Genomic DNA, 20,061 nt, shown 5'->3' on the forward strand with positions numbered 1-20,061 from the left:
GTTTTGTGTCTGGAATTTAGATTTCCCTTACCCACGGCATGAAGAATGGGGAAATAACAATAATGTATGTAACTGCTAAAATAACTGCTAAAAGTCATGCCAGCAAATGAGGACTTGCAGACTTTGACAAATGCTTTTTAAAGGGGCTGAATAATCCGCATTATGGATATGGTCACAGAGGACATAATGTTAAAGTTATTGACCAGGATAATAAGTTGTGGCGAAGGTATCTGACTATTAGTTATCTTTAATTTCTAAGTTATAGGACACTGCAGTATCAGAGTATAAACTCTTATTATGTAATATAGATATTGATTGCTGTTCTCTGCCTAAAAGTAGCTTATTTTAAAATTTGTATGACTCTTAACTTTGATTTTTTTTTTATTGATTCTGTAAAGTTTAGGGTTTTTACTAGTTTGTCTCCAGCAGTAAGTGATGCATGGTCTCTCTCTTGCTTGCTGGAATTGACACTCCTGACCAGTTGTCTCATTGTTAGGGGGCTTGAATTCCAGTTGTTTTATAGAAGGTCAATCTAGGGGGCTAGAAATATGCATTGCCTTTGTCTCTAATGTAAGAAAATCACTGATTCTTGTTGAGATTATATCACAAATGCAATAATTATTTTTCTCAATATGCTTTTTTTTTTTAACTCTTCATCCCTTCGTCTTTCCTCACTCTCTAAAGCCCCCACCTCTTTGTCCCCAGTCAGCTTCCACATCATGATCCAGCCCGGGGGAAATCTTAAAATGTAACGATCGCCCACAAAAAATGCTACAGCCACCCAGCCATGAGTTGATCCTCCCAAGAGCTGCTTCCTCGGTGCAGTGATTCTTTGCATCAGTGCCTCGGAGCTCTCTCTGATCACCAATGCAACTTCTGTCGGTGCGTGCCAACGGCTCCCTTAGACATTTCTCTCCTTTTAATGCCGTATCCCTGACTTTTAGAAAGGCGATATATATATGAAACGCAGCCCCGCAAGCTTTATTGTTCCTAGTGAGCTACTTTCAGCACCACGGCTAGCTCTGTCTTTTGTACTGGAATTGTTGAGAACAAGCTGTGTCCATCCATTGTGGGCTTTTTGTGTGATGAATGTCCTCTTTTCCTTTGTGTCGGTATGAATTATCGCAGCTAATTATGCCTCGTATTGTATATCCAGGGCCTCGAAAGAATGCTAAACAATATTAAGTAATAAAACATAAACAGTAAAAGTGGTACCATGAGGCATTACCTCATAGCTGTTGAATCAATGCTTCATTTACCCTGATTTGCATTTAATTACTCAGGCTTATGTTTTGCATAATATTTTCCAACAGAACTTGTTAATAAATTAGAAAACTTTGCAGATTACCGTCAGTCAAGAGACAACCCGAGATAATATGCAATGTTAGTACACCAGTGGGGACAAGTGCAAGCATAAGGCGGAGAGTGAACGGTCTAGAAGGTCAGTCACAATACAAATCTGCATATGCATGACTTAACAAATTACACCGGGAACAAACAGACCTTTCTGAAATAATCAATATTTAGGACTACTGAGTCAGGGTTTTAATGTTTGAGCCGGTAAGTTATGTACTTTGGCTTTGATGCAACCAAGGGCAACAACTCATTTGCAGTATTTATTAATGTTATCACAGAGTCATTGAGATTTCCAGACGGAGTATACAGAGTTTAGTTACTGCAGCATGTTCTTTCTGACAAAAGAAGACACTTTCTTTGTTGAGCGTTTGGTTTGGTGACATGGTTGTGCACAGATGAAGCTCAGCAAGTGTTCCGCGTGGGATGTTTTAGTTTAGAATATTTTGGAATAATGTGCAGTCCTTGTGCTAAAAAAACATTTTTGTTTTTGCAGAGTTAAGGAAGGAACCATAGTGCATTTCGTCCATACTTAGATATCAGCTTAGAGCTTTTATGACATCAAGAACTGACCACATGCGGTGTGTGTGTGTGTGTGTGTGTGTGTGTGTGTGTGTGTGCTTTCTTAACATCTGTCAGCCAGGAGTCCTGAGATCACAGGGAAGCAAAAATACAGATTGAAGAAACTGCTCCAAATCTGTCAGACAGCAGAATGGTGTGTGTTAACTTTTCAGAGGGAAGTTTTGGCAGTATGCAGCACAGCATCACTGATCTGAAAGGTTTTTTTTGTTCGGTCTGTTTGTTACTGCAAAAGATTTGCTGTTTGATTTGTTATTAGAATAAATTACAGCGTGCCTGATGAAGAAAAGATTATTCTAATAACCTCATTTAAAAGGCATTTTTAGCAAATGTTCAGGTGGCGTTTTTTTCTAATTGTGAAAATTACAGAGGTAAATGTGTGACTTTATCCAGTCTTGCTTTGCACCTCTTGATGAAGAAAAGTCTTTCAAGGTTTTGCAATAAATTATCCTGCAAGGATCACAGGTTTTTTCAGATGTTTGCCTAGATTTATATTCACTTTCCTCTATAAATAGATTCAAATTGGACAGTTTGACTCATTAAACAGTCAGATTTGGCTCATCAGATGGTCTTAATGACGTACCAACTGCTGCGAAGTTAATTGTACTCCTTAGCATGAAGACGGGACCCAGAAAGAAGTCTTTGTCACTGGTAGATTTGTTTTTGCGACCACCTGTGTGCTTCCTCTCTACCTGCTGATAAAAAAGCCAGCCCGTAATCAAATCCAGGATTAATTGCACCACGAACTTCCCTGCTCGTCTCCTGGGCACCCTCCAGCAGATTTTGTTTGTTTTGGATCCAGCTTTTTGTTTTTCCCTTTTGAGAGACTGGGTGGGGAGCATCTGCTCGCATGGACCATCTGCCTTGGGACTCAGGCCAGAGAAGAATGAGGGGAAGAAGAAATAGGATGAGGTGAGGAGACGGGAGACAGATAGGGAGAGGTGATGGATAAACAGGGTGACTGACTGGGATGTGGAAGGAGCATCATTGCTGTGGCGATAACTATAGGGACAGCAGACTATAAGGTGTTTATGATCGCTGAAGGCTAAAAGAAGTGGCCCGTCTTTCATGTTTATTTTTCCAGCCTCAGGCTTGTTTATGCCACAGATTCGCTGCATTTCACTTCCTTGGATAAAGCGCCAAACAGCCGATGCCAACTGGGTGGCAACGCTTGGCCTCAGCTTCCAAAACGTGTCTTTCTTTGTATGTGCCGAGGTCATATTGAAGATAAACGGCATTCCCTTGTGCCCCAGAGGAAAAACACAAAAAAATAAACTTTTGGCATCTGACATTTCTCACCTTTCTGTCCAGAAATTGAAGTTCTTCTTCAAAAAAAGTCCCATTTCTATAAAGCACTATACACAAAGTACCTCTGAAGAAGTTTTTTTTCTGCGAGTCAAGCAAAATGATCAATGACTTCTCAGCACACATCAAATTGTGTCTGAGTTCAGGAATAATGTGTCTTAAGGCTGGAGTTTCACATAACTGTAATATGCCTCATTTAATTTGTTTTATCTCAATGTCTTTATAGATATTTAATGACGTGCTTTGTTGTCATTGTGACAGTAACGGAGTGTCAGTGAATTCAATTTCTGGTATGCAGAATTTGCTTTAGATACGCAGTGAACTCACTGACCTGTCAAAAAAAAGTACAAAATTGAACAGACTGGAAGAAAGATGAAGGAAATGCCTTTTTGAATATTTAAGCAACCATTAAAAATGACCATCTATTTTTAGTTTATGTGAGCCAATAACATTTTATCACGCATTTCAGAATTGGACAGTTGATTTTCTTCTATATTTATTGTTATTTTACAGTCTGATAAGGGTCAGAGTTCTATTGTGTAACATTGTTTTCTAGTTGTTAATGACTTCTTTTATAGCATTTTGCATTGTGGTATTATAGTAGGGTGGCCTGCTAGTGATGGTCAATGTCCCACAATCAAAAAGTTGCAGGTTTGATCCCCACAGTTCTCAATTTTTTTGGCTTGTGACCCTTTAATCCAAAGTTCATGTGACTCATCTTCACAGAGTGCATGTCTATTAGGTGTGAGTTGGTCATTTGAAGTCATTTTCCCTTTTTAGAGTGTTTGAAAAATGTGTTAACGGCCTTAAGAGATAAAACAGTATTTGGCAAGAAAAAAAAGCACATTTGCATAGTAGAATCTTGTTTTTTCCGATCATCTCGTGACCCCTTATGTGGTTCCTGACTCTTAGGTTGGGAACCACTGCTTAAAACTGTCTTTTAGTGGACCCAGATGCATGAAATGTAGTTGTGCAAAAACTGAGCGGTGACACCCTTGCATTCCTTTTCTGCTCTGTGCTGTTGGCAACTTGACATTCACATCCTGTTATTGAGTTTAGCTCTCATTTTGCTTGTCGTCTTTTTGCTTTTTGCTTTTTGCTTTGAGATAAGACATCCCGGGACTTTAAATCGTACCTGCGCACATTTGTAAGCATTTGTATTTATCACCGCACCTGCTTGTATTATCATTCTACAAATAAGCTCAAACAATGCATTGCTATGTGCTTTTGAGATCAGTTCCAAACAGTGAACTTTGTCACATCTCACTCCCCCAACATTACTCTCCACTGTCATAAAACCTGAACAAAAAAAAGAATTATGGAACAGCCTGTCTAGTACGAGTCTTTTCCAAGGAGTCCTCGATGAAATGGTGTCAGAGCTGAACATCATACAGGCCATATGTGGAGGCAGGCCTGGCACGAGTGGCCAACTGGAGGGTCCGTCTGTCTTTCTTCTTGTCCCAATAGGGGGGCTTAAAAGCCTATTCTGGGCTTTAGTCCCTCCAAAAAGTCCATGTCCTACGGGAACTGCCAGCATTTAATATAGACGGCACAATACTAAACATATCTGTCATTCCGATGGGAGATTATGACATGTAAAGCATACAGACATGAGCCATATGCCAGCCTGTTAATTAGGGTAGACCTGAAAATAGATTGCAAATATAACAGTAGTTTGCGTACAATAGTCAATAGGCTTATCTGCAATGGCTTAAGTCATTATCAGTAGATGTTTTTCAATGTTATGTCAACTAACATTCAACCTGGAAAAATCATGGAAGGAATGTTCCTACTGTATGGTGGCTGTGGCATCCATGCAATGTGCAAGGCTGACACCAAGTGGATATAGAGAGAACATGGTGTCTCAGTAGCAAAGAATCCTCCTTTTACATACTTTCCTTCCAGCTTGCATACAGTGGACAGATGTCCTTGCACTGCTTATTGTGTTATTTATTTGCCTATTTCATTTGCATTGACATTACAAGAGTGTTCCTCTGTACGCTCTTTCACCTGTTATAATGAATCCGGATCAGGTCAGATTTCAGTCCGTGTATATCCATTGTATCATAGTCTAATGTGACCAGACATGTAAGAAAGTGATGTTATTGACTTACATAATGTACCTGTAAAAACACACAGACCTGATGATATAATTGGTAATGAAGCAGCTTTTTTTCATGTCCAGAAAAATATTCACAATGTAGAACTGGGAACAGTGAAATTGAGCATTTTGCTTCATAAATTATTAAATTGTTGTTGATTGACGAATAGAATAATTGTTTTGCCTCTGGCAGCTTTGCCAGATTTAGCTCTTTTTTTTTTTTTTTTTAGATTAAAGGTTCTATTTACGGGATTCAGAGCATTAATATAGCAGCAAACAACTCTTTGCTATGTAGAGCTATAGTGGCGTAATGTCTACCTGAGCAGAGAATGAAGTCCCTCTCCCTCTCTGTGTGTTGTAATCTGAGTTTCTCTGTGCTTTGTTGACATAACCAGGCTGGCCATGCATGCATTTCACTGCATACAAGTCTCTCTGTTGTGCACTACTGGCTCGCCACTCTGCACTGCGCTCATAACGGCGGTTACCGTCCCGACCCATGGCGTCGTCACGGAAGCGTAGCAACCACTCTCCGGTCCCCTTCAGGTAAACACTATTAACTCTGTCAGCACTGTTGTCGTTGTTTGCACTGTTTGTGCTATTATATTATATTATATGTTCTGAATTCTGTATTAAGCACCGTAAAACAAAATATTTGTCTATAGTTTGGTGCAGACCAAGTAATTATACTTAATTACCAGAGTCTGTGGCAATATGGAGAACCTGTAAAGAGCAATTTGATTGTTGGAAGTGTTACTAATACACTGGACTTGAAGTTTAGATAAAGCAACAGATTGCACGTTTTTTATTTTATGATTCCCACGATGCAGTTGTCAAACGTGTATTTAGGATTTCTTGTCAGCAGTAGATTATTTGTTTCCCCTAAGAAACTGCCTCTGTCCTCAATACTACAGGTATGGCAGGTTCAGTAACTTCCCTGATCTTTAGTCCAAATTAGTTATGCCGCGGCAAAAAAAAAAAAAATGCCCTTTTGATTGATGAGCTGAAAATGAGAGCGTCCCCCAGAGAAAATGAAAGTGACCTCACAACATAAACCTGCTGATAGGCTATATGCCATTGTATGCTTCACCGCCACAGTGACACGCATCCTTACACAGAAGGTGCCCCAAATCCCCCCGAGGTGCTTGTATAGTCACCAGCGCAGTGTCTTTGTACACGCTGACCGATAAAGAGCCACCGTTATCTTCAGATAGCAGGCGCTGCGGCTGAATAATTTATGGAGGCATTCCAACACATTGACTCCCGAAAACGACACACACTCGCAGAGGGCAGGGAAGTGGTTTGACGCGTGACTCTGGAGGTGTGTGTGTGGGTTTGTGTCAGGTTTGAAAGCGTCAAAGATGTGTGCTAGTGTTGTCTATACATGCAACTTTCTCTCAATCTCTCATACTTTTTTCATGTTTTTTCTGCTTTAAAACTGGCTGCTACATTGGCCATAATGCCACAGTCAATTTAACAAGAGGAAGAGGGAGCAAGTGGGAGAGAGAGAGACCAGGGAAATGTGAACTGATGGACTGTCCGCACTATTCATTTTCATTATGCTGAGTTGCCTTCTCCCAAGAGCTTTGTCAATTACCCATTTAAAAAGTGCTGAACCCTTATTCGTGCCATAATTAATACTGGTACATAATTGAAGCATGGTAATGAACAAACGCCGTGATTGACACATAACTGTATCAGCAAGATTGTTTGGTGGGTATCGCAGCCCGTTTTTCATTATCTTGCGAGACCTTTCGCTTGGCCTTTTGGAACTGAAGCTGTTGATACTTGTAATTTGAATAAACCAGTTGCATCCAGGGGCCTGCAGGACTTCTCGCATACAACCAGACTAGGAAAAGAAGCTGCTCTTAGTGTTATATTAAGAAGTTATTGACACCGTATCTGTTGTAAATCTGACACTGATCTTGGCTTTCTCAAAGCCAGTATGTGCTCCCACCTATCGGATTACTCGGGGCCACGGTTCAAGAAGTGATTGTATCGATTTCAGGTCAGCTTAAGTAAATAAGCGAACGACCACTGTTTCCACAAGCACGCCATTATGGAGCTCTCGTGTTTCAAAACGAGAAAGAAAATAGATCCGGGTTATACTGATACACGCATTCTGTGACTCCACCTAGATGAGCCTACATCTTTAAATACTGCATTGCAGTTTATTTAATCAACAGGGCTGTTTCCCCTCATGCATTCTGCTAATTTTAACCACTTTGGATGACAAGGTCTCACTGTGGGTGTGTGAGAAATTGGGAAGAGAAATTGCGTGTGTTGGAGACAGCCAGCCTCGATGCCCATAGCTCAATGCGTCTACTGTCTGGCCCCTCCGTAACTACCAACTGACCGGCTATCACTGAACCATAGGGCTTCTCACCACCATGACATCGGAGCTGGGAAGGAATGATGGCATCGAAAGCAGCGGCTCATTTCAACCTATTGCAACAGAGAATAATGAGCACTCTCATTTATGGTTCCAACTTGTGACAGCATCTTTTTTAAGGGTTCTGCAGTGGCTGTTGCTAGTGTGTGTGTGTGTGTGTGTGTGTGTGTGTGCTGAAATGTTTACTGGGGCGGACTAGCATGAGGCAATAGTTGTACAAAGTTTAGAATCCATATATTGTTTCCCTTCTTTGTTTTGGAACTCTTTATTTATACATGTATGCCTTTTTGACAAGACAAAACAGACAAAAAAAGACTGACGGCAAAAAAAATCTGTATTTAAAGTGAACAAGTTATAATTGTTAAATCCCTATGCTTAGAGTGTAATTGTAGCATACAGCCTATTCATATACATGTCAATGGCAGTACACAGGTGTAGGAGTATAGGGATGTCAAGAGAACTGATACTTCAGTACCAAGTCAATGCCAAAATGATGAAAGCATGACGGTACTCATTTTTCTACGGTAGCGTAGGTACTGTCAGGGCTCGAGACTAACATCGTCCCTGATATGATTGAAATGTGTTGGGACCCAGTAAACTCAATAACGAAGCGTTCAGGGACGCACACCATTTTTTCCCTGATAATGCTGCATTGCGATTGTGAACACTAAATCACATTATGATGCATTCTGGCTCTATTCAGTAAAAATGAGTATTGGGCAAAGGTAAATTCTAACGTTATCATGATGTGTGCAGTTGTTTGCAGGAGATGTTTTCACAGTAATATAAAATAGATAATAGAAAGGGAATTATGGCCTGTTTAACTTCCTTACAAAAACCAGTATGTGACATCCCTAGAGTATACTGCAACAAAAAAATGCACATCAAGGGAAAGAACTAATATAATATACAACACAAAAGAAGGCTTTCCTTCTATAGACATTGAAAATCTAGGAAATAAAAGATATTTGCATCTTTGCACACTAGATTGCGTTACAGCCTGATTGCATATGTTGGCCGAAATTAATGTTTTAATTTCCAAAGGATTTAACATATAGGAGACTCCACACAACTGCTCGGCCTATATCCCCAAGCATTACCATTACACTTGAGTAGTAAGGCAATTAGTGAGCTCTACTTACTAATGTGGTGGTGAACATTCAGAAAATAAAAGAGCTGAATTCATGTTCTGTTGCTGATGCTGCTGGGCAGCAGCCTCCTTTGCTACGGGGTAATGGCTTCTGTAATGGGCTATTGCGTTATCCTTGCAAGGTTTTATGGAAATGCAGGGCTTGGTTTAAATGAGCCTGTTGTCTTGGATGTGTGTCTTCCATCATTTTATACTGAGACAGCAGGGTTGTTAATATTCCTTAAGCTTTTCCAAAATCACCCGCAACACTGAGACAAAAAGGCCAGAGTCACGGGAGGCCTTAAAGGGACAGGGGACGTAAATGTATGGGAAGTTCTGCTATTGTATAGGTAATGTGATGTTTGACTGTTTCTGATCTGACTGCACTGAACCTCTATTGCCTCATTAAACACACCCCAAATAGCTATTTAGTTGCAAGTTTTGCATTTTGGCAAGAGTTGATGCAGGAATCTTAGCGTCATGTTGTAGAAATTTCCATTCTTTGAGGAACATCTTTAGCATAAGTTTGATCTTATTTATCTTTCTCTCGGTTAGGATGACATTTGTACTCTCCAAACACTTGACACAGCTGAAGCGATGGGGCAAGAAAGCTACGTTTGAACAAACAGACATGTTGTAAACAAGCAAAATTAAGACAATAAGATCCTAGTTGTAAAAAACATGAATTATCCTCTAACCCAATTGCATTGTGTATTCACGGAAACATTGCTTACAGCAGAACTTGAAATCCAGTAGAAAAATAATCTTGGATGTCAATTATTGAATGTTTTATAATGCAGAAGCAAACTGAGGATATAAATCCAGCCCTTTTTTTCATTTATTTTGTTTAAATGAGACCTGGGGCAAAGACACACATACTCTACCGTGGTAAAATGGAAATGACACGATAATGCTCTCAATTATTCAGTAAAAGGTGAACTTGTTTGTGTATGGAGCTTCAGGCTGTAGCAGTGTCTTTGTTTACATGTGCATGATGTAATAATGCAGGCAACCTGAACTTGTTTTCAGCAGCATTCCTTTTCATTTCTTTTTTTTGTTCATGCACAGTGCTGTCGTCCAAACCAAAGCAATTATAATCTGAAACATTTGTTACCCAAGAATAGAACTGAGGCGTCTTAACTGATTCCACAGTGCATATCAGCAAATGGCTTCAGACTTAATCAATAGATGTCTATTAGCAGAGAAACAATTAAGATCCGCAAGCGCTCTAAAGTCGGTGTCGCAGCTCCCTAAAAGTCCCTATTCAATACTCTTCTCTCTTTTTCACATTTGTTAACTCTGTTGTACAACCACCACCGCTGCTGCTGCTGTTTATGTAAAATTGTATAAGCAAGCTTGCCAACAGTTGTATTGTCAATCCAGGATGGTTTTAAGAAGGAATATAATCGATTTTGTGCCGTGCCTCTTGCTGCTGTTGCCTCAGAATGTTACTTCAAGCGAGCTTTCCTGTCTGTGCTGGCAGCCTGGGACCACAACAACTCTCCCAAACTTCTCCAAAGCTCAAAGCATAGACGCCTCAGCTTTCTTTAGGTGGTGTGTGTTTGCTCGGTGGTATCAGTTACCTGTGAGGTTGCCTGTGTGCATTATGCTGGCTGCTAATTTATGCATGTATGTTTCTGCCATTTATCAGTGTACGGAATGTGCACTGGTATTGATTGTGAATTACTTTCTTAGTAGCTGAGCCTAATTTTCTTTTGGTTGTTGTTTGCTACTGTGAAATATCACTCGTCTTTGAGTATTATGGGTGTGAAAGGCTTCAGGTCAGAACCAAGGTCAGGATAAGGTCAGAACCTTGATGCCAAATACTAACTCTGAACTTATAATATAATATAATGTAATGTAATATGATATAACTCTAAATCCATTCCACACGAGCTGGCTGTCTGAATTGATCTCAGAATACATTACAGCAAATTGCTTCTGACGTAATCGATAGGTGTCTGTATTAGTGGAACAATGACGATTTAAGTGTGCGAGGAATCCGCAAGCTCAAACCACACAGCACCTGAAAGTCTACATTCAGCAGTAAATGTATGCGGATTATATTTCAGTAATTTTTCATGGATTGACTTGAGCCGGACAGATAATCGTAACTGAGAGTGATTGGATGGGAAGACTCATCCACCCTACAACATTCAGATTTGAATTCGGTTTCAGTGGTTATGAGTTGTGTGCTGCAACATGCTCGAATAACTGTAAAACTAAGAGGGTGTTACAAAAAAACCTTCAAATTAGCATGCCACGTGTACCTTTTACCTGACCTCAAAAGAGACTGTGTTGTTGTATCAGGATATAACCGGTTCAGTCGTTGCCAAATAGTCAGTCCTGTCATTCAAATCAGCTCCATCCACTTAAATGTGCACACAGTAAGTAACCTCACACTTCAATTTAAATGCACTGTCGTGAATTTTTCCGGATGTTGGACTATCCTTGAACCTATTTTACTGGTATTTATGGATGTGAACCACACTTTTTTAAAGAGCCATTTTACTATTTAATTTCTATATGTTATAGCAGAAAAAACATATATATAGTCAATAACATTGATTACTACTGCATTCCATTAGGTCTGTTGATGGAACTTGTTGGAGCCATCGTAAGTGGCTGTAAACAGCTGCATGCTGCATCTGGAAAGGACACTGCCACTGGTGAGATTGAGCCAAAACAGTAAAATTGTAGGTTATAAATCCAAAACAGTGTGCTGAAATGAAGGGAACTGCAGAGCTGGGTGATAATTCAATGCGTGTCCGTTACGATGAGTTAACCCTTTCACATACATGAGGTCATTCAATTCATTCTTGATTTATAGCAGCTTTAAGAAGCCTGGTCTTGACTCAAAAGTCTACTGTACTTGGAGTTGACTAGTACTCGACTAAGGTGGTCTTGAATATCAATCTGCAGCAACTGGCTTCTTGAATATAAATTATTAGGTATATTGGGGACAAAGCTTTCAAGCCCTCTCCCTCAGGATGTGGACGTACCTCAGGATGTGCTCACCTAACAAGTGTTATCATACCGTAGCGCCGCGACCAATCTGTTCACTCATTTTCAATCGGAGCGTGTGTCTCGGCCCGCTGGGAAAGGATGGCTCTATTCCCAGCTCTCGGTCCAGGGCCCCCCCTTTGTCTTCTCAGGTACAGTATATACCTTGCTGCTCATCTCAGGGGAAGTAATTAGATTTAGCTTTACTGTCTCCCCTCGAGCACAGCCATATATCACTGCTTCGCCAATTAATGTTATGTGCATTTAAATATAAGCTTAAGCCCATTTGGCCGAGGACCAAGGATTTGCATAGGATGTATGTAAATTCATGACACTTACTGTATGTCGTAGCATAAATAAAAATGCTCTGAGCAGTGCTGACAAAAATTCCACTGCCAGTGTATTCAGGAAGACATTAACAGGGTGGTAATAAATTCAGGGTAGTTAAGTCTATGCTGTAATGGCTGTGCAGTGGTATGCATCATCTTCGACCAAATGACAGAGTACAGAGTTTTGAAAGGGGTGCAAAAAACGTTGCCCAAACGCTCATTTTGATCAGTAATAACATTATAAGTATCTGGAATTAATGGCTGTCTAGTTAATGATAAAAAAGAATTTAGCGCACACAGAGATCAGAGGAAAGGGTCACGTAGGTACAGGACGATGTTCCCAGAGCTGGGAGTTATAGGGATGTTTCTGATCCACAGACAGCAGAGTGTATGCTGATATGGTGCTTGAACTTTTAACACATCTGTTGGTCTTTTCTAACCGGCTGCCGTCCTGGAACCTGTTGTGGCTTTGAGTAGTATGACAGTGAAAACAAATGATCTTCTTATTGCTTCTTTTTCTCTTTTCTTCTCAAATTGTATCCCTTCCCCTTGCTATGCTGAGAGGCTGTGTTCTTGCGTTTTTAAATAATTGAATTAGTATAAGGGTGTGTTTGATTCATGTTCCTTATAATTGAGGACATATCTCATTTTGACTTGTCTTGGAAACTGATTTACAGCTGCCAAAATGTTGGAAAACAATTGGTCACAAAAATGATGGTGCAAACATGGCACTGAATTGTTTGTCACAAATTATGATAACTTTGGTGATTCCCTTTCAACAGTTAGTCAACTTTTAATCTGTCAGATACCAGCAAAACTAATGACATTCCCATTAGCCCTTGACTGTACCTTGAGTTTAGTGCTAATTAGTGAATGCATGCTAACAAGTTAAACTAAGAAGGTGAACATCAGTAAGTTGGCATTGTCATAGTGATTATGTTAGTATGCAGATGTTAGCATTAAGTGCTGCTGTGCCTAAATACAGAGGTGCTTTCGTTGCTATATCACACCATACTAGTCTTTTGTGATATAGTGCAGATACGATACTGCACCTGAGTTTTAGCATGAACTTCTTTTTTTTTTTTACTTGGATGAAACAATGTTTTTCTACAATCCTTTTTTCCATTTAACAAAAACCTATGGTGTCACTCAAGAGTCTACGCACAAGCAGCCATCCAAACATTTTGCCTGAATAAAATAGTCAGGAATAGTGTGATCAAAGAATAAGTAAACGGTACTATGAATCTGACTAAATATTGTACATCAGTTGTTGGTTCTTGAACAATTCTTGGTGGGATAGACTCATCTAGTCGGTACCCTAAAAAAAGCATTGAGGTTTAATACCAGCCCTTAAGAAGTAGTTTTACAACCTTTAGAGGATGCTGATGAATTGAAACTATAGATTTGTTTTGATTGTGACACAGATCTGTTGGAGTGGAGGGAGTGGGCATGTAAAGTATATGTGTGTGTTGAAGGCTTTCATGTGTTTCAAGAGGCTCAAGGAGGACGATCAAAGGGATCCCCTGTGAATGCAGAGCCACCAGAAAATCTCTCACTCTCTCCCTCTTGATACTTGAAACACACATATGGTCCTCTAACTTGAAGCAGAAGCCATAGTGTCTTCCAGCAGTTCTCTCTCTCTCTCTCTCACTCATTGACTCTCTCTGCTTCACAGAGCGGTCCTCACTCTCTCCTCATCCTCCTCCTCCCACCCCCTTTTCACACTCTGTTGATCAGCTCAGGAAAGGGAAAGTGCTCGTGTGAAACCTGAGGATCACTTGCAGACTGAGGAAGCAGAGAGAGAGAGAGCGTGCACATCGTGTTTTATCCTGCAAGGTAAGATGATGCTCAGAGAGGGACAATTGATAACAGTTAGCCCCTGAACTGGACCTCAATTTCTGTGCATTGAAGGATATGAATTTGCGAACTAAGAGCAAAGCGAAAGCCCTCCAGTCAGAGCAGCTGATGATGTGTTGATGTTTGAAACTTTTGAAATGGGACCTTCAGGGGGATCATAGTACCGAATGACTTAGGGTATCGCTAGGTCATGTTTTATTTAGTAATGTCATAAAAGTTAGTTTTATCTGGACACAATCAGGATGCTTGCTGGTTTAATTTGAAAATATATTTGTGTGAGTCAGCAAAGGATTGCAGGCCAGTTTACATGAAGAAAATCTATTTTGTGTATTTACTTTTACCATCACCAGTCCTGGAATAGCTGGAAGAATGACTTGCCTTCTTGAAACATAAGACGAGCATTTTCCAGCTCCAAAAGGGCACGCTGAAATGTCTTGCATTTCATTATGGCCATGCATAACTGGGGGGCAAAAATACATACCATATTAGCATATATATTCTCAGGTGTACTGCCTGAACTTGACAGTTTGTTTTGCATGCTGTATAGCTGTAGCTATTTGTGTTTGAATGTTTACCAGAGGCTGTTAAGGGGTCATCATTTGAATATTGAGGCTAATAGTAATCACCTCTGTGTACAATTTAGAATTATATTCACTGCAAACTCACAGCCCTTTGAGAAGTGCCCGAATAATTAGGCCTATATCGTACAGAATTGATGTAGTCCTTGCAAATAATGCCACACTATATTTAAAAATAGAGAAGTTCCAGCCATGTGTACACCAACCAAGAGGACCCAGTGGAGGGAGGACCTGCAGCATTTCCGTAAAGACCACGGCTTCTCCAAGAAAATCCTGCTCAACTGCTGCCTGGTGCGACGCATCATCACCTGGGCCTCCCCAAAACAAAAAGGTACAAAACCCACAGATTTATGGCTACAGATATAGCAGCTATGCAGAACCAAGGTGGTGGAATATGATTTATTTTGCCTCTCATTCGTAGGATAATTGGTTGTCAAATCCTTAGTCTGTAGATGTTTGTTGTCCCCAGGTCCCTGTCCTGTCCTATAGTTGCTAAAGACGAAACCAGAAGAAAATTAAGATAAATTGCTTTGGCTAGCGATTACATCCGGTTTCTTTTGAATAATGAAAAGTAGGGTACCTTGACATTTAGAATGAAGGACTAATGAAGATTTTTTTTCCCATGAAACAAAAGTTGCATTTTAGTGGGGATAGAAGCAGGATAAACCATCGTTGTTGCTTCGTACTGGAAACTAATCTATTTTAAGATCTTAGATAAATTGTATTTTTTTTGCAGCTAAAAAGGGAACAGCTGTGTTTTTAGGGCGTGTGTAGTCAATTTTCCTTTTCCTCTAATAGCAGAGGGGATAAAACCAACAACAGTAAAGTATCAGCATTCTGCAGATGAAGCAAACATTTAAGTAAGGCTGACTTTTTTTGTATGTATTTTTTATAAACCGGTCGGTGTCTGGTGAATTTGGCAATTTCAAAAGGCAAAAAAGAATGCAGGGGTTGATTTAATATATTTATCATATACTCACAGCACTGTTTATCACATACTGTATTACAAAAGCCAGTGGACAATAGCATTTACTGCACTCGATAAGCAAACCCCAAAACATAGTCAAGAGAAAGCTGTTATCAAAACTGGAGAACTAAGTCTGGGAGGTATTAGATGTACAGTGTGCACTCAAGGAGGACTGTGTGTGTAAACTAATTACACGTATTGGAGATTGGATTTAACAGTAACACTATACACTCATTAACTGTACTGTCAATCTGAGTTCTGACTAGACGAAAGCATCGGAATCCAGAAACCGCTCAGGCTGTCGACAGCATTTCAAACACATTAACGTGGTATTTATCAGTCATCCTTTGACCTTTTTATAGAAACGCCAGAATTTATGATTTCTCTGGAGTGACAAAAGATAGGAACGCGTTGTACCACAAGTCACACTGGACAGCGCGAGTAAATTAATTCTCTTTGAACCTAGATCAATATTGATTACTGCTTGGGTAATATATTCACAATGGCCACATAGCCTTATAAAATAGGATTTATAGCTACATTTTCTTGCCAGTGGAACAGTCAACACAGCAGGCAGTATAATACAGGGAGAACACTATAGGCTGTCAGTGGCCAAGGCCATTACGTCACATTTAGATGCATCAGAGCTAGAACCAAGCCCTCTCTCTTAAATAAGAAAATAATTTAAAGCTTTATTATGAATAGCAAATATATGAGAACTCGATTAGATGTTGAATTTAAAAAAAACATGCCTAATTTTATTATTCAATTTGGTATTTATGCACAGAATCTGTAGGTATGTGTGTATTTTAAATCATGAGAATGGGAAGGATCTTGCACTTAATTTTTCCAAAAAGTATTGATGATAAGAGCAAAGCTTTTTTCAGTTTTTGTTATATCTTGAGTGTTTATTTGGCCGCAGTAAAAGTTGTGCGATTGCAGTTTCTTTCCTCATCTGTTTTCATTGTTGCTGTTTATTCGTGACACTTGCCTAGTTCCCATGATTGTTTTATAGCTCAGTGACATGTCAAATATTACCATAAAACCTGGAGTTTTTTGTAATTGGCAGGTGTTGTTTCACATTGATATTCCTTGTCAGATAAATGTGTTGTGTTTGGGGTTGATTTAGGAATCTATTAAGCAGTCATGAATGTCACTGTGGGGACTAAATGACATCTGCAGTGCAGATTTTTCTGCAGGGGGAAAAACAACAACAGAAGGACTCCAAAACAGCTGTTCTTCATGAATAAGAGAATTATGCATATTCACCTTTAGTAGAGAAAGAGAAAACTTTTCTCATGTTTGCATTCATTAGATTGGTGTCAATGGGGGGCAGGTGCGGTGTCTAGATCACATAATCAGTGAAGTCTCTTCTTGGGTCGGCCTCTCCCTGTTTGTGCGTGTGCACCTGCACAGTTATCATTTGAATCTATCCCTCTTATAACATGCGAGCTGGCGGCCACAGCTGGAGCCACACCGGGACCCAGGTGTTTCTGTCAGGCACATTTGAATTAGACAGCGCATTTGTTTCGACTTTCATTCCTTTCACCGCTCCTTTTTCATTGGAAACATGCTGCCTCCATACCAGGGAGGTGCAGGCTGCATTTTCATACCACCTTAAGTTTTTGCTCGAGGTAGCTGAAGCAGGAACAGTGGTACTAAGAATAACAATAACTTCTTACAGTAGCATTGCAGCAACGGAGTTTCCTACCTTTTATTTAGGTATGAAATTGGACTTTCACTTGCCGAACTGCTAAGCACTGATTTCACCTGCTCTTAAAGTTTTTTCTTTGTCTCATGTCTTAATTGAATTGACCTCAAGAAAACGATGAATTAGAGAGCACAAATTAACACAGTGATAATAAATCAACAGCTACACTGGAATTGAAGCCTCCTCTCGGCAGAATATGTTTGTTCGTAGGTATTCTCGTCATTAGATGGCGTCACAAACTAATAATATTATCTCCCACGTTGCCCAGAATAACCCCCCAGCATGCAGATGATCACACTATCAACCTGCCAGGTGGCAATAGTGCCCTCCGGATGTCGGAGCAGTCTCCAGAAAATGAGCATGCTCAGTAAAGCACGTGTTTCTAGAAATACACAGGCCTCACGTTGTGTCCACGGGACGGACGTCCGCTCTGAGAGAGCATGTTGCAAATCCCTGCGGTCGCTATGAGGGAAATAATGACATACAATGCTGTATGTCCCAAATGTTTGTAGCCTGTTTTTGGATCAGATTTCTGTACAACCAGTTGATAATTTACTGTTAAGTTAAATTACTTTTTACTTAATATGGGGGACCAGAACACCACTTTATTGTATATTGTTCCTGTGTATCATAATCACATATAACTGTTACATTTTTAAGTTGAGTTTTATTTTCAGTTGGCAATTTGATGCAATAATAGCGATCTGACTACAATGTACTTTTATTGTAGACACCTTATGGTAGAAATCCATCATTGTACCTCATCTTTACTGCCAGGAGAGGGCAGCAAGCTACAGAACAAATTAATGACTAGCATGATGCACTGTTTGCTGTATTCAGAGCAGTTTAGAAGCAGTGCCTTGGATAATATACAGTTGAGGCAATTTGAATGTGTTGTAATTTAAAGTGATTCATTTTATTCGGTTATGACAATATTACATGGGATGTATTACTGAACATGTACATCATTTGCTGCAGCAGTGCATTAAAAACACCAAAAGAACAGCACTAATCTAGTCTGATTTAAAGATGACAAATTCTTTATAATTCAGCATGCTGCAGTTAACGTGGCTTACATACAAGCGTGGACACAATATCAACACCATTGCAGTCCAATATAATCCAATACAACAACCCTGCATGACATCACTCCCCCCCCCCGAGTGCATCACGTGTCCTTTTATCACTCAGGTAGTGCTGCTGTCATAAATTCTGTGAATGTCTGCACTGCAGTAGTAATTCAGTGGCCCCAGATGCACTCACTATAGCTAAGATGTGTGTCTCTCGGCTGACAGTGGCACGGGGGCATAATATTAAAATATGATGACAGGGGTGTATGAATATTGATACACGACTCGTTCCGCTTCATGATTCAAATACTACTCATGTGGGATTTGCCAACAAATCTTCAGTTTTTCTCTCATCTCATTGAGAAGACTTGTATTTTCTGCAGAAGATATGATAGAGAGCTATTTTTTTTACTTGCTCTCCTTTGTTTGTTTTACTGTTAAAGAAGTTGGTATTTCATATTACATGCATTTATTCCAACAGAACATATTGCTCAATGGAAAATCTACAGTGCATTGCCATTTTTAATTCCCACCTTAGCCAGTACACCTTTACACTCTCTGGCTAATACTTGCCTCGGATCTGTGATCAACATAGCTTTAGACATGCAATCTGGACATGCTGTTTCTTCTTATATATGTATCCGCTTGCATGCCCCACTATTTTCCATACCTTTACCTTGGCAAAATCCCCAGAATCACCTTGAGACATGCCTTTCGGGGTCACGTCCTTCGAACAGCACAGAAATGGCCTGAAAATCAATTTCCTTACTGTTTTTGACCAAGTCAACAGTAATGAATCCTCATGAGGAAGTTATAAATTCAAGGCTGCTTGTGTTCCTCAATCCATTTTTTGTTGTCAAGACTAAAAACCTCTGGCTTTTTGAATTCATTTGTGATAACTTTAACGTCTCAATCCCACCGCTTGCCCCCTCGCTGATTAGAATTTAATTGCTGAGATTTTGTTCGCAGCGTGATGCCGCATCCAACAGCGCGACATCATGATGAAGAAGCATCGCTAAGAGGACCCTTAAACCTTGAGAAATGATTTGGAGAAAATGTTAAATATCATTAAGAGGAGTCCTGGGGTGCGTGTCCTTGATGAGTGTAATATTCTCTCGTGATATAGCAGGCAGGATCTTTTTGAATCAGGAAAACACAATTTGGCCAGTGGTTTTGGATCATATGTCTGCTCTCGGTAAAGTAACTCACTTTTGATTTTAATCTATTTTCCCACTTGGTCAAGAGTGCAGGCCTCTGTAGATCTAAGGTGGAAATGGAAAAAGGCAATGATGGATTAGAGGGGAAGTGGAGGCAGCGTGCAGCCTCTCACATCGGAGGAGAGTGGAAGGAGAGCGATTGCCCTGGGACTGCTGGCTGGCTCAGATGCAGACATGTCCTACTGTTGTCATTCATTTGATTCATATGTTGCGAAAATGGTCGCGGGAGAACGAGGGAGAAGGATCCAGCAGTGATACCTTTCCCTGACATTAATCTTATTCATAGCGCTAGCTAGTACCAGTGACAGCCAGACAGAAAATACTGCATGTTATTTACAACTAATGGGCTCAGAGATGACGAGAGCGGATTTGTTGAAACGCAGTGGCCGGCGTGATTCACACATATATTACATTTGCATAGCCTCCGATGTAATAGCAGGTTACTGTTTTTATATCCTCAAGGGATACAGCTC

General features: G+C 40.1%; 1 protein-coding gene across 5 annotated transcripts in view; it reads left to right on the top strand.

The window, feature by feature from the left end:
• The window catches only part of kcnip4a (potassium voltage-gated channel interacting protein 4a), a 148,208-nt gene that overhangs the window by 1,247 nt on the left and 126,900 nt on the right, over positions 1-20,061 (top strand). The window contains exons 2-4 of one of the 5 annotated variants that reach the window (XM_074624424.1): positions 5,734-5,881; positions 13,926-14,024; positions 14,805-14,954. The exons of 2 other annotated variants lie outside the window; for them this stretch is intronic. In XM_074624424.1, the coding sequence (XP_074480525.1) occupies positions 5,734-5,881; positions 13,926-14,024; positions 14,805-14,954 (397 nt within the window). Of the gene's footprint in view, positions 1-5,733; positions 5,882-13,863; positions 14,025-14,802; positions 14,955-20,061 lie in introns of those variants that run through there. 2 more of the 5 variants (XM_074624429.1, XM_074624427.1) reach the window with 2 other exon arrangements.

The sequence above is a fragment of the Sebastes fasciatus genome, chromosome 22 (assembly GCF_043250625.1).
Source record: "Sebastes fasciatus isolate fSebFas1 chromosome 22, fSebFas1.pri, whole genome shotgun sequence".
In the NCBI taxonomy this organism is placed as follows: Eukaryota; Metazoa; Chordata; class Actinopteri; order Perciformes; family Sebastidae; genus Sebastes; species Sebastes fasciatus.